Below are 15,501 nucleotides of genomic sequence, written 5' to 3' on the forward strand. Positions count from 1 at the left end.
CAGGAGGCAGAGATCGCCTTGGACGCCCTCACCAGCGGGGCCCTGGCAACCCTGTCTCATCAGCACCCCACCGTATACCGGCCACTCTGGAGTTTGGACATCAGCACCGACTGGTGGGACCGTGTGGTCCTCCGACTATGGGACGACCACCAGTGGGTCCGGAATTTTCGGATGAGGAAGCAGACCTTCTTGACGCTGTGCACCTGGCTCACCCCCGCGCTGCAGAGAACCGCCACCCGGCTGCGGGCACCCATCCCCGTCAACAAGAGGGTTGCCATCGCGCTGTGGAAGCTGGCCACACCGGACAGCTACCGCTCGGTGGCACACCAGTTCGGGGTGGGAAGATCCACCGTTGGAGTGATCGTCATCCAGGTAAGTCCCAGGGGGAGTGGGATGGGGGGAGGGTGCTCCACTCCAGGCCCAGGGACACCCAAGACTCCAGGCTGGGTCGCTCAGGGGTTTCGGCCGTCCCTCCCTTGCACAGGCCCGCTGGTGGGGGGGCCATAGGGGGCCCTGGGGTGCGTGTGTGTGTGTGTGTGTGTGTGTGTGTGTGTGTGTGTGTGTGTGTGTGTGTGTGGACAGAGGGAATCAAGGGGGGGGACCCAAGGGAGCGCACACTCACCCCTGGCTGTATGTAATGTGTTCCCTTATGTTTCCCTGCACCCTTCTGCAGGTTGTCCACGCCATCAATGACGTCCTGCTGCCGAGAATCATCCGCCTGCGCGACATCGATGAGACCATGGCCGGCTTCGCTGCCCTCGGGTTCCCCAACTGCGGGGGAGCCCTGGACGCCACCCACATCGCCATCCGGGCCCCGGAGCATCGAGCAGCCCACTTTATGAACAGAAAGGGATACTGCTCCATCGTCCTGCAGGCCCTCGTGGATCACCGGGGCCGCTTCCTGGACATCTAAGGCGGCTGGTCCGGCCAGGTACACGACGCCCTCATCCTCTGGAACTCTGGACTGTTTCAGAGGTTGGAGGCGGGCACCTACTTCCCCTGGCGGGACTTGACTGTTGGGGATGTGCCGATGCCCATCTGCATCGTCGGGGACGCGGCCTACCCCCTGATGCCTTGGCTCATGCGGCCCTACACAGGGCAGCCGGACCAGAACCGGGCCCGGTTCAACGACCGCCTCAACCGGGCCTGAAACCCAGTGGAGCTCGCATTTGGACGCTTAAAAGGCCGCTTCCGTTGTTGTCTCACCCGTCTCGACATGGGTGAGCAGAATGCAACGGAGGTGCTGGCCGCGTGCTGCGTGCTCCACAATATTGTGGAGCGCAGTGGGGAGGCCTTCCTCCCTGCATGGGTGGCAGCTGAGGCACAGACCTTGGACCAGCCCGCCACAGCTGCCATCCGCCAGGCGCGCCAGGAGGCGGTGCGCATTAGAGAGGCCCTGGTGGACATGTTTGCCCAAGCCCCGTAGCAGGGTCGCTTGGGTCACCCCAGAGTACTCCGTCCCAGCTCCTATCCTTCCCCACCTCCTCCCCTTACCTCCCTCCCCCCCCAATAGTATAGTAAAGCGTCGGGTCACAGCACATCGCGGCCGTCATCGAGTCTGTTTGTCGGGTGCGTCGGGCGTAGTTAGGGTTTTTCTTTTAAGTTAGGCTAGGGTTTAGGCCACCATCGCCGTCCTGAAGAACAGCCAACAGGATTTGGGACTTGTGCAGAAGGCTCACATCAGTGACATCTTCGATGGATCTCCTGGCTCTTCCTCTCCTGAGGCCCGGAAGGCCCAAAGGACTGACATGGCCAGCAACACCGTCATCGTCCATCGAGGGATCTCCTGGCTGTTCCTCTCCTGAGGCCCGGAAGGACCAAAGGATCGAGGTGGCCAGCAACACCACAATCATATTCCCTGTGCCTAGACTTTGTTTAATTATCTCTGTTGTGTGCATCTTGTAACCGTTCTTGCTAGTTTGTTATCTATGTTAATAATAGTTTGTGGTTTACATGTTACTGAAGTGTCAGCATTTATTTCTGCGCCACAAACTACTGACCACTTACGAAGGGCCCCCCCCCAGTGAATAGAGTACAGATTTCATTCTCCACAGTTTGCCACCATGTTACATTTAAGTGGCTACTTGGCATCTCACATAATTTCGTACACTACCTAGAGTTACACAATACCCAACACAGGAATGAACAGCAAAGTAGAGATCTGTTTATTTACGGGGGGGGGGAGACCTTCAACTGGGACAGGAGGGGGGGGGGAGACCTTCAACTGGGACAGGAGGGGGGGAGAGACCTTCAACTGGGACGGGGGGAGGCAGTTACTGGGATGGCCAGTACTGCGAATGCTCCTCCGGGGGCCAGCCTGCCCACGCTGGGCAGACCGCGTCGGGGCAGGCTGCACGCGGAGGTGGCCAGGAGCAGGGGCACGGCCAGGAACAGGGGCACGGCCAGGAGCAGGGGCAGGAGCAGGAACAGGTCAGGAGCAGGAACAGGGTCAGGAGCTGGGATAGGAGGAGGGGCAGGAACAGGGCCAGGAGCTGGGATGGGAGGGGGCATGACCTGTGCTACGGGAGGGATGGCAGGGGCCTGGGCTCCGCCTATGCCATAATGAATAGCATGCACAATATGTGCCGTCAGCGTGTCCATGGTGGTGCGCATCCCTCTGCATTCGGCCAGGAAGGCAGCCCAGGCGTCCTGCCGCCACTGAAGGTCCCCCTTGCACCCGCTCCTCGATGGTGGCCTGGATTGCCTCCACAGCGTTGACGTGGCGCCGAAGCAGCTGGTCCCTCTGCCGGAGCCTGTGCCTCCGGGGTTGGCCTGCTGGGGGTGGCGCTGCTGCCACAGTGGAGGGTCTGGTGCTAGGTCCCGCTGCAGGGAATAGAAGAAAGGATGGGTCAGTCAGGCAGGCCGTCCACTGTCCCCACACCACATGCCCTCCACCCCTGAGCCCAGGTGACCCCACAGTTGTGTGGCTTGGGCCCACTCAGTTCCCCTCCTGCCTGCCCCTGGAGTAGGGTCCTCCCTCCAGGGTATTGTAAGCACCAGTCTGTATCCTGACCCCGTGCAGGGCGGGAGGGTGCTTGTGCAGCGTTCACCTGTGGAACTCCCTGCCGGTGGAGACTGTGAAAAGCTTTTGGGTTAATCACTGCTGTTTGACAGGGAGCGAGATGCATCCCCACACAGTGCCTGGGAGCACATCTGGCAGAGGCGGTCTGGGCTCTCAGATCCCCTCGCGTGGGATATCTCCTGGACGGAACCAGAAGGGTGACTGGGTGGGGGGATGTCCCATCCTTGCAGCACAACTCAGGGGCCCTTCTCCCTCCCACGATCCCTCCCGCAAGCCCGGTAGCCCAGGAACATGTGTGGCCCCAGTGGGGACTTCCCTTGGGGAACCAGCCAAGGCACCGGGAGCAGGCAAGGGGCTCGGTGGGGGCCACGTTCACAGGACCGTGACGCTGCAGTCTACCCAATTAGAAGCTGGCTGTGCCTCACAGCCAGGCATGGGACAGTGTGCCGTTCTCTGTCCTGCACCCTTGCCGGAGCTGCGGGCTCTGGGCTGAGTCCCTGGGGCCCTGGCCGGTTCCAGCCGGCATCCACCCTTCTCCCTGGTCCCGCCGAATGTGTGTGAGCAGCAGGGTCCCAGGCGTGGCCTGCAGCTGCCTGCCGTGGTCACGTGCCGCTCGGTCACCAGGCTGCACGTGGTTGCACCTGCTGCTTGCTGCCTCATGCTACGCAGCGTGCAGCTCACGTGGCCTGAGTGACATGTTCTCCCCCTCCCCCCTCTGGGCACCTGGCTCCCCACCCCCCGCCCTCCCACCCTTGCGAGTGCAAACTGCACAGACTCACCAGTGGGTTCCTCCCCGTCCTCAGAGGAGTTGCTGGAGGGGGCCTGCTGGGTGGCAATGCTGGCCTCCTCGCCAGATGCACTGCCGCTCTCTTCTCCCTCCTCCGGCTCGGTGGGACGGTTGATGGGTGGCCGCTGGCAGGTGTCCATGGGGACCGCTGGGGCTTGAGGGGCGGGCTCTCCCAGAAAGGAGTGAAGCTCCTCAAAGTATGGGCAGGCGTCGGGTCCTGCCCCCCTGCCCTCAGTGGCCCTGACGTACCCTAGCCGCAGCTCCTTCACTTTTGAGTGGACCTGCTCACAATTGCGGCTGGGGTGTCCCTGCTGGGCCAGGTTCTGCGCAAGCCGGGTGTACAGATCGGCGTTCCGGCGCCGGGAATGGAGGTCGTGGAGACCCTCCTCCTCCTTCCATAACTCCAGGAGGGTCTCCAGCTCCCTGGGGGTCCAGGATGGGGCCCGCCTTTTGCGGCCCCTGGGGGCCTCCTCCGCTGGGGGTCCAGGGGGCTCTCCGGCAGGAGCTGCCATGGCACGGTGAGCCTGAAGTGTTGGGCAGCACAGCAGTGGCAGAGCTGACCCAGGCAGGCTCCTGGCACGTGCGCCCAGCAGCCTGAGAGCCCTTTAACAGCTCGGGCTTACCAGGAAGTCCGCGGCTCCTACGGGGTCTCCCAGCGTCCAAACCGCTTTTTTCCGTTTTTTCTGCTTTTCCGGAAAAGCTGTCTACACTGGCCCTTTTCCGGAAAAGCTTTTCCGGAAAAAGGACTTATGCCCGAGCGGGAGCAGCGTACGGTTTCCGGAATAGTGGCTGATTTTGTACAGTACAGCGTCGATGCTTTTCCGGAAATTCAAGGGCCAGTGTAGACAGTTCGCAGCTTATTCCGGAAAAGCGGCTGATTTTCCGGAATAAGTGGCCCAGTGTAGATGCACCCTATGTGTATACAGTAATTCCTCATTTAACATGGTAGATACGTTTCAGAAAATGATCGTGTTAAGTGAAAACTTGTTATACGGGGTCAATTTTCCCATTGAAAATAATGGAAAAGGTGGGGGTTGCGTTTCAAGCGGTGGTGTCGAAGTCAATTTTCTGTTGGTGCTGAGTCGTCAATGTCAACATTAGATGATGTACTGTACGGTACAGTAAAACTCCCAATAGGGCATCAGCTGGAACCCAAAAGTGCTCCAGTCAGCCACTCTCTTGGCGGGGCTGCTGGGAGCCGCATGTGTGCTCGTGGCTCCAGCCTGCACTTGTTAGCAGCCAGGACCGGGACATAAGGTTGGGGGACAAAGGAGACTGGGTTACAGCAGGGAGAGGAGGTGTTTGGCTCTTGGGAAGGGGAGGAGAGGAAAGGAAAGGAGAGGAGAGGGATTGGGTTGGGAGTACAGTACAACCCTGTGAGGGGACTGCCAGACCTGCACTCATTCTCTGGCGCAGCGAGTGGCGAACCCTCCTCCGCTTTGCAGGGAGGTGGGGGAAGCTCCGCGCAGCCGCCGGCAACAGGCTGGCTGGGGAGACAGTGTTATTTCGGGGACGGTCATGTTATTCAAAAAACGTTCCCAAAAAAAATCGTGCTATCACGAAAATGTGTTAAGCGGGCACATGTTAAATGAGTAATTACTGTGTGTGTGTGTGTGTGTGTGTGTGTGTGTGTGTGTGTGTGTGTGTGTGTGTGTGTGTACACATGGACTACTTGTGGCTTACAGAATGTTTTACTTGTGTATCTCAACTATGAGAAATGTTGGAGTGAGGTGGATTATTTATTACTTCTACTGGTCATCACAGTAGAAGTAATAATTTGGATATGCCATGGAATGGTGGTGGGAAAAGTAACCTCCATTTTGTTATTAGCCTTGAACTGTTCCTTATAAGTTTCTTAAAATTATGTTTTAAACAAACAGGCTTAATCCAGACTGGATTCACTCTTGGGATATTTCTGTATTATATGGACAGTAAAGGAAAGGAAGATGAGACACTCCTGGTGTAAGGGCAGTAATGGGAGTAGCAGACGTGATATCCTGGCCAACTGCCTCCCTCAAAGGACACTGAATCATCTGTAGCTCTGCTGAGTAATCAGAATTTCTCATAATTTAGGGTTTACTCTGGATCCTCCAGTGCCTAGTCATTCTGAGAACAGCTCCAAAGCAATGAAAGTCAATTTTAATTTGGACCACTTCCTGTTTCCACTTAAAGAAAAGATTTGGTAAGCCATTGGGCATCCTTAAACTTCAAAGTTTCAGTTACATCCATTAACCACCCAACCACATGATAGAGATCCTCATACAGATTCTATGCTGCTTCTGAAGGTGAAATCAACGTGCATATATGCCTCTTATTTCTCCCACCTCTGTCTGAACTCATGTACTCAAGTGAATGTTCTCATATCTATGTATATATTGTATATATTATAAATGGGTGATTGCTGCTCTATACCTTTCTATTTTTTCCATAAAACAATATTGAGTAAAATGACAGGCACTGACATTTTGAATATGTAAAATCGTAAAATATTGATATGAAAGTATACTTGTAATCTGGGAAAGCGATTCCTCAAAAATTCACTAAAAGCAAAATCTTGAGGGTTCAAAATTCATGAAAGACAAAAAATAGCAAAAATCCTTACGTAACCATGGATTAAAAAACTTTTGCAGCCCTCTTCACAGATTTCTAGTCCTAAAATCAATCTTAATGAGGAAACTACTTAGTCAGGCTTTGCATTTTCCCTTGATTATGAGCCTCTGCACTTGTGAAAAATGCAACCTATAAGTCAAGAAATAAGGAACTCAACAATTTCCCCTTTTCTTGTGTTTGCTGTGTGCCAGTGACAGGGAACAAATACATGCAATACTATCATAGTTTCTTTCTGTGCTATGAATGTAAATTTAAAGAATTTAAACAGATTACTAAATTAATTTAGAAACCACCTTTAGAATATAATAATAATTTCACAAGACCTCTAAAATTCAGCTGTAACAAGACTAATGATGAATAAATTCCCATAGAGACTCCCTACTGTCTTCTCTCAAGGTGTGTCTACACAGCACCCTAAACTCAAAATAAGATACACAATTTGCACTACGGAAATTGCGTATCTTATTTCAAATCTATTTTGAAATAACTTATTTTGAAATTTGGCACATCTACATAGCGCCAAATTTCAAAATAGCACACCGGTTATTTTTTGAAAAATTTGAAATACCGGTTGGCTTGTGTAGATGCAGGGTAGCTATTTTGGAATACCTTCAAAATAGCCGTGTAGTGTAGACTACCCTCAGAGAACATAGCACTAGACCAAAGTACTCTCTTGAAATCTTTGACCGATCTATCATTCTTTCACAAAATAAATTATTTTGCCAGAAACAGAGGCCAAGTTTTGCGTTTATTTATATCAATATAAAACCAAACTAATACTAATACTTGAACAAAAATATTCCAAATTTATCAGAGTCACCGGCCGCATAAATTAGTCCAGTGAAAATACCATACAACATACCCAAAGGCTATATTTTTCCTTTTATAAACTCCCTTTTTTGTTAAATGCTATAGAAATATTTATTAGCACCTGTAGAGGGTTTGGGGTGGGTTTTTTTTAGGGGGGGGGCTAGAAATAAATCGTAAAAAATGAAAAACTTTCATAAAGTTACTTACTGTAAATTGCCCACTTTAACTGCTACAGGAATATGGGGAAGCTGAGTGGCCCACTTCAATGTCACATCCTGATAAACATGCAACATGTTATTATGGTTTCCAACCAGAGTGTTTATTGTTCCTTCAGACACTGTTAAAAACATAAAAACAGTCTTAAGAACACAGATGTTTTCATGAGCAAGTGTTTTCCTTACAGGTTCACATTATTTTCCCTTTCCTAGGAGAGGGAAATGGGAAGAGATGGATAAGTCACTATTGCATATCTGTGAACAGATTTTTTTCCTTTTAATTTATAGACTATTAAGCTGTCAAAAAGATAATCAAGGTAATTACATAGACAATACCAAAAATATATGTGATTAATCATGAACACCAATTACAAAAAAAGGGAGAAAGACAAAGACAGAAAGAAAGTCAAAGGAAAAAATGCTGGATGCACTTCAGTGACTTCCAGAAGAAACTACCAGTCATACACGTTAGTACTACAAGCCCTAGAATGCCCAAAAGTAAAATATAATGGATTTGTCATCACCACCATGAGTGCACTTGGACACACATGGCACGACATACCCATCGGTTAAGTAATTTCAATCAGACTATCACATGCTTAAACAAAAAATTATAGAAAGTAAAATATAAATGACTGTTGCAAAAATTAAATTAACTAATCTATATATGAAGATGTTAAAACTTATTCTGTGCTAGTCTGGTACCAAAATGGTACTATAGATTCTTAATTCTGGTCTTTTTCTAATTGTCCTTACAAGACCCCTGACTTCCTTGAGTTCTTGCTGCATTTGAAGCCTTGAAAAATTAATCAATCTCAGCTGCACTTAGGTATCATACAATGAGCCTGAATACCTGAATCTCTATGGACTTGCTCTCTCTTCTACCCCTACCTTACATGCCTTAAACGTGAATCCAGGCAAGATCTTGTTCTTTTTATTTTTCTGTCAGTAACTTTCAAGAAAAAAAGCAAATAGAACCCACATTTTAAAATACTTTATTCTTTCTGTTCTTGGAAAAAATATCCACTTCAGATACAAAACGTAGGGTACAATTTGAATTCTACACACGCTTTTATATTAATCCACAATATTTTTAAAAGAAGGTATCTTCCTAATGAAAAAAAATATTAATTTTAAATGTAACTACTTAAAAGATTTTAAGATGAATTATTCTTTTACAAACCTGAACAATAAGGAAGGAAGCAACTTGGACTGCAATCAAGTTTTTTCATGAATCGAATTTGACCGTTATCCTTAAGGCAAAAGAAATTTCTCTCACCAAGCACAAAAACTGAGGAGGTCTGATTAAAGGACACCACGCATACATCCAATGCTTGTTCTCCAATGTTTAAAACCCAATCCATCTTCAAAAGAGAAATCATAACCAAAGTTCAGTTAACAGCTATTTGTGTAAAAGAACTTAAGAAGCAAATTCAGTCTACATCAAACCAAATGAATTTTTAGCAACGTAAGTGAAAACACAAAAATCAGGGGAGGGTTGGGGGTTTTTTTTGGAGGGGTGGTGGGAAGGGAGATAAAACGTTTTATATTTTAGATGCATATTCTTTTCAGGAATTTTGTAACTTCCTGAATTCAAAAAAGAAAACACTTGGGAGGAGGAGAAGAAAACATCAACAAATACTTTATGAAATAAATCATAAACACATGATATGCAATTCACTCTATAATCATATTTATTGTACACAAATAAAAACGCGTATTGTCCAAAATGAAAAAAAACTTTGAAAACTGGAAATCAAACAACACAAAGATTAATATACTACTAACTAAAGTCTACCACCTCCTTTGCATCTGCCCTTAGATAACGGTAAGTTTCATGTACTTGCTTATTAACTCCTGTGCAAAGTTATAACCAAATCAATCCAAATGTGCTAAACAAACACTTGACTGATGTCAAGCTGGTTTAAACAGGAGAGCTGGGCTTCTAAAACCGATAAAATTATCAGTTCATCCATCCCTGTATTTCACAGCTTTGCTACGCAACTGTCCACCTCTGATTACAAAACACTGAGGAATGACCTCCTTGACAAACATACTGGTAGAGCTGAGGCAAAAACCCTTGTCTTCCATTTTAAAATGCTAAAAATAAAAATAAAATAAACCGTTATCTAAGGGCAGATGCAAAGAAGGTGGTAGACTTTAGTTAGTAGTAAAGTAAAAATGTTTGTGTTGTTTGATTTCCAGATTTCAAAGCTTTTTTTCATTTTGGACAATATGCGTTTTTATTTTTGAACAATAAATATGATTATAGAGCATTTATGTTTCAACATCTACTTTTCAGCACATTCTTTCTTTCTTGGGATCAGGTACCCATCATATTGCATCGGTAACAAAGATTCCATAAAAAGTGTTTGATTTTTTAAAATTTTTGCTCTGGTGATTCTAGTACCTTCATTGGCTAATTTAATAGATTCATATTTCCATTAAGATTACAACCAAGAATTATCTGATATTCCCCTCATATATCCTTCAATTACTTTTACAAGTTTAGTGTCTAATTTAAATTTATACTCCCTTTTTGTTAAATTGTGTGTTATGTGTATAATACACTTCATTCAATAAACATTTCAACAAACTGGTAGTGGGTGTGACATTATCCGATTAAAATATGACCATACAGATCATTGTTGCAATCACTGTTGCAACAAATCTTGTACAGAATGTGGCAAGTAAAACATCTATAAAAATATTTTCTGAATATGATTATGCTACTTGTATGCAAGTATCATTTTTGTATTTGAAGTTATGAGTATTGGCTTTATACTTGTATTTCAAATATTTGCTCATGGGATAACACCTACAAGGTATTTAGTCAGCACATCTTGGAGGGACCATTCAAACTCAGGGGCTCATCAAGGAACACTTAGCACACTATGGAAGAGCCCATCTACACTAAATGGATTCACCCATGAAGAAACTTCCAGCTGGACTCTCCCATGAAGAATGGCCTCTACCGAGACTAAGCAAAACCAGGCGTGGATATATGATTTGCACGTGACTCCATCTTACCCTTGTGATTTTCCACTAGTGCTGAGGGTTTTGTTTGAAATAATGAATTTCCCTCCACACCTATATAAGGCCCTGAAAAACAATCTCCATTTTGCCTCTTTCCTGCTCCAGCCTTTTTCCTGATCAAACTTCTGGACTATGGGAGCATTCTAATAAAGCAACTGAGGTCCTTTCAATAATTTGGAAGCAACCAGAGACTTGACTTATGCTAGCAGTTATTTCCATCATTGTTCCACGCCTCAACCAAGAACTTTGCAATTACTGCATGTATTTGATTCTTTAACCCAATTTTAACTCTTGCCTTTCTTTACTTTTATAAACTTCTATATTTTAGATACTAAAGGACTGGCAACAGCATGATTTTTTGACAAGATCTGACTTATATTGTGTGTGTGGCTGGTCCTTTGAGATCAGAAGATTCTATTTGATGAGGCTGATTGTAAAGAACCACTCATCTTTGAACCCGATAATTGGAGGGGGGGGGGTTCATACAAAGACTGGAATGCCTCAGGAACAACTTTTATAACTTCTTGTTAACCCGTGTGGTGAGTCAGAAGTTTACTTTTTTGGCTGGTTTGGTATATTTTAAGGTAACGTAACCAGCATTACACCAGCATTTTGGGGTATGTTTTACGTAATTCTGAATAGTGTGACATGAATTTGGTGTTCTCAGTTGTGATCCACAAAGACATGCTTACAGTGGAATCACAGGTGAATTCATAATCTTTCAGAAAGCTCTACCAAATACCAACAAGGAGATGGGGCATCAATCAAAGGTTGGGGATATTTACAAATTGGGATGTAAAGTCTCATGTAATTGGTTAGATGGTTAACATGGAAGTTTACTTCACATTTAACCAATTAAGGGGAGAAGCTGGGCTGGAGCAGCCCATGGCTCCAGAGGCCCAGAGCAACCCCTGCCTGCAGCCCACCCATAGGTTAACTGGAACTGGTACTCATCACCTGTTAATCTCTCTTATCCCTAGTTACAAAAGTCTTTTTGAACACTCACAGTGTAGTTCACAGCTTTTTTCGGCCCTCAAGAATAGCCCTATTTCAACAATTACTGTAGCTGTACTTCAAGTCCTATGCAAGAGCACGCAAGGATTTGAATTTATGGGACCAGTTCAATCTTAGCATTATTTGTTCTTAATTTAAAGATGCAAATCCCTCATGTCCTTGTCCAATGTAACTACACCACCAGCTGTTGAGTAGACAAGGTTTGGAACTGTTGGTAATTATTCCTTTTTCAGCATGTTTTAGAGTTCTGGAGACCCTTCCCCCCCCCCCAAAAAAAAGGACAACTTGTATTTTTCTCTGCATTCCTAGAGACATATTCAGCAACCTGGACATAATATTCTTTCATTTTATTTTCATAGGCAGAATCAACTGCATTAGTCATGCATTTTTCCCTACTGTGGATACAATATCAGCTGGTATTATTTATGGTAAAGTGTATTGTAATGCACTGTCAGGGCTGTTCCCTATTCTGGCATTCAGAGTGAAGAAGATAAAGGCCCGCAAAGAGCTCAAAAGAAAAAACAACTTTGCCTCTACAGACATTGGTTATCAAAAACTTCCCCCCAGAATCACAATACACAGATTTTGGGGAATTTGCTGCCACCATCAAGTGCTTTTTATCCCTAAAACAGGTGGTGAACACTTAAGATGGGTCTTCTGACCCAAAAGAGCCTGAAAAACTAAAAGAGAAAAAACAAGCTGTAGTCTCTGGTAAGATGCAGTCTCTGGTAAGCTCACCCCTGAGTCAGAGGTATGCAGATACACACAAATAGACTTTCCAAGACACAAGAATCAAATCATCACCTTAAAAGAAGTGATTTTTATTACAAAACAAATGATAACCTTGATAAAGCATACTTGGTTGCTTAATGTTATAGAGCAACTAAGGAAAACAAATTAAAACAGAGAAAAATCTCTGGCACAATACTTAGGTGGTAAAGGGAGAGGAGAGGCATAGAATCACACAGAGCAGTTCAAACCAAACCACAAAATGAAGAAAAATTACCCTGAAACGCGACTAGATTCACTTTTCTCTGTTACTTACTTCTAATCTTCTCTTTGTTCAGTCTACTCCCTTGCCTGGAATTCCATGGGGGCATGGTAGTCCTGCCTGGGTTCTGTCTCTCAACTCCTGGTTTCTCTCTCCCACACAAAGAAAGCAGGAAGGGAACCTATATCCAATTCAAATTTCAACCTTCTATCTCAATTGGTTCTCCCGGCTCCCTGGCCAAAACCTTTGCTAACTATCTGAGTTAACCTCTTAGTCACTGGGGGCTGGTCAGCACTCCTGTTCACTACACACTCCAAGTGGGGTTACATTTGAAGACTGATCTTTGATGCCACACATTACAGAATACAGTCATCACTTACTTAATGGTGTTAGTCAACAGGAACAGAGACTTGTTATTCAACAGATGCTTCTCTAGTTCCTTCCATGAATAATTCAAATTATTGACTTTAATGTATATAGTAGAGAAACATTTGAGTTTTGGCTCTTTCAGAGTCCACTTCTCTCCCGGTGTGCCACAATGGAAGATGAAGTAAACTGAACTACTTCAGCTAGTATTTTCTGAAGTATCTTAAATGATCAAACAGTTATCAGTGTGATACCAATGAGGCAGGGAATGCTTTTCACAACTAGTCTGAAATGACCTGAGTATCTTAGACTTAAGGCACAATGTAAAACATTAATTCCTCAGGTTTGACACTGCAAAGTTGGGCTCTGGGAGATGGACAAGCTGGCTATTAGGAACATGTCTTTTTCCTGCAGAAATAGTGTTTCATTTAGCAACATGCATGCGTGCTCAACTGTAACAGGGAGCATTTTAGAAATCTAACAAACAAGTCTTTAAAAGAAACCTTTCAATTTAAAATTTAGGCAAAGTTTCATTTACACACATTTCAACACATTCTGTCTTGATTGAGATTAAAATGAATCCTGTCAAGTTAATTTCTCCTTTCTTAAAACAGAGAATGTAGGGAATATTTAGGTCCTAATCCAAGCGTATTCAAGTCTGGAATATACAGAAGTTAAAATAGTGAAAAGACTTATTACATTTGGATTGGGACCTAAACAACTTTAAAACACTGTTTTGTCACTATCTGTCAGTCTTCTCTCTTTCTAATAAACTATACCCTGCAGTATATAAGTATGTAAAATAAACAAGTCTTACAACAAGCCTCTTTCCAGAGCTTAGTTTTTGCTGCTCTGTCTCATTTCTTTCATCAGCATCTGTTGCAAATGCCAGCACTTGGTACCTGTTATTTAAAAAAAATACAGATAGTATCTCTACAGTTTATCATTTTTATATCAATTTTTTAAAATGTTAACTATAAAGGTTATAGCAAAAGCAGAATCAAAAAATGTTGTCAAAAGACCTATTCTACAATGTATCAGTTGAGATCATTATGCTTACAGAGTGCAATACAGAACCTAGACAATGATTTCAAAAGTAATATTTAAATTATGCTCATAGATTCTGAGTTTTTATCTTAAGGATACATCCTTATTTAAAGTAGCAGATTTCAGGTTTTATACTTTAATTTTTTCTCACAAACTTGAGATTTTTGTGTGTTTAAATTAAACGTTAGAGATGGATGGAGGCAAGATAGAGGCAAGAGACAATTTATTACACATTTTGAAAATAAGACCTTAGGGCAGTGAGAACAAGAAATTGACTTTCCTCATTTCAAATAATCTCTTATTTAAAAAACAAACAAACCTGAAGCCAGGATTTAGTATAATATTAAAAGAAATAACACTTGCCTACTTTAGAGACATATTTGAGAGTTAAAAGGTTCTCTCTGAAATGTGTGTCTGTAAAAGTGGCATTGAATGATTTGCATAGGTTTCATTTACAACAGCCAGCCCAGCAAACTGAGTCAGGTTGTCTTCTTTCTTCTCACTCATTCTCTGTCAACAGTAATAAATATGCAGGCCAATATCAGAGGCTGCAAGGGGGGGGAGCAGGAGCTGGTACGGGGGGAAGGGGCTGGCTTAAAAGCTGGCTCCCCCCAGCATTGGCTTCGTGATGCTTCCTGCCCCCTTGCCCTGCTGCCTCCCCACTGTAGCTTGTCTGCAGAGAGCTCAGACCCCGCACCAGATAGGGGCTGCTGCTATCCTACGCTGCTGCCTCTGAATCAGTGGTAGCAGCACAGGACAGCAGGCAGCCAGTCTGTGCAGGGAGCTGGTATTTAAACTGGCTTCCCTTGTGGACTGGCTCCCACCTGGCATGCTTCTGATAAAGGCAGCAGTGCAAGGTTGCAGGGGGCTCCCCAGAAGTGGGGCTGGAGCACACTGGCTTTCATCCCCATCCCCGGGGACTATAGAATAGTCAAGTAACCACTAAGAATCAATGCAGTTACTCAACTATTCAATTACCCAATAGCTAACTTCCCTAATTAGTACCCTCCAGCAATCATCCCACAATGCCTGTTCTTGCCTTTCTGATCATCTGTTTGAACTCTACAGCCATTCCCTCAGGTGACCAACCCTGAGACCCATTCCGCACATTCTTTTTTAAATTCCTCTTCCTGTTTGCACAGCGATGCATGGAGTACTCTCAGCACATCTTTCCAGGGGTTGGTTGGTTCTGTATGTTGTTGATAACAACACAGGGCTGCTCAGATGTGGAGCAGGGCATTGATGCAATCTCTTACTTCACAGTAATGTGTCTCAGAGCTCATCAAAAGTGTCATGCAGCTGTGGGCCAGGCACATGCGTAAATTTGCTAGCAACACTACTGTGCTCCTTGTCCCATGAACACTGACATTCCCTCACCACTGTGCCATTGGAGGCGGGGGGGGGGGAGGGGAAGGAACCATAGCTCACTTCGTAAAGCCACATATGGGCCTGGACAGAACCTACAGACGAGTAAAGGACCCTCCTTTGCTTCCCTACCCTAAACAATGAAATGTCTTCCAGGCTTAACACTACCTGTGGAAATTGAGTGGCCATCACTAACGATTGCCCGCACAGTGCTCTCCCCAAGTCACACATACCCAGA

General features: G+C 45.4%; 1 protein-coding gene across 6 annotated transcripts in view; it reads right to left on the reverse strand.

Moving 5' to 3' along the window:
* Positions 1-15,501, reverse strand: part of BBS9 (Bardet-Biedl syndrome 9) — a 511,458-nt gene that overhangs the window by 420,647 nt on the left and 75,310 nt on the right. For all 6 annotated transcript variants that reach the window (XM_075921761.2, XM_089776553.1, XM_089776552.1 and 3 more), the window contains 3 exons: positions 13,669-13,753; positions 8,628-8,808; positions 7,437-7,566 (listed from right to left, as the gene is read on the reverse strand). In XM_075921761.2, coding sequence (XP_075777876.2) covers positions 7,437-7,566; positions 8,628-8,808; positions 13,669-13,753 — 396 coding nt within the window. The remainder of the gene's footprint in view (positions 1-7,436; positions 7,567-8,627; positions 8,809-13,668; positions 13,754-15,501) is intronic.

The sequence above is a fragment of the Pelodiscus sinensis genome, chromosome 2, assembly GCF_052426305.1.
Source record: "Pelodiscus sinensis isolate ZL-2025 chromosome 2, ASM5242630v1, whole genome shotgun sequence".
NCBI lineage: Eukaryota > Metazoa > Chordata > Testudines > Trionychidae > Pelodiscus > Pelodiscus sinensis.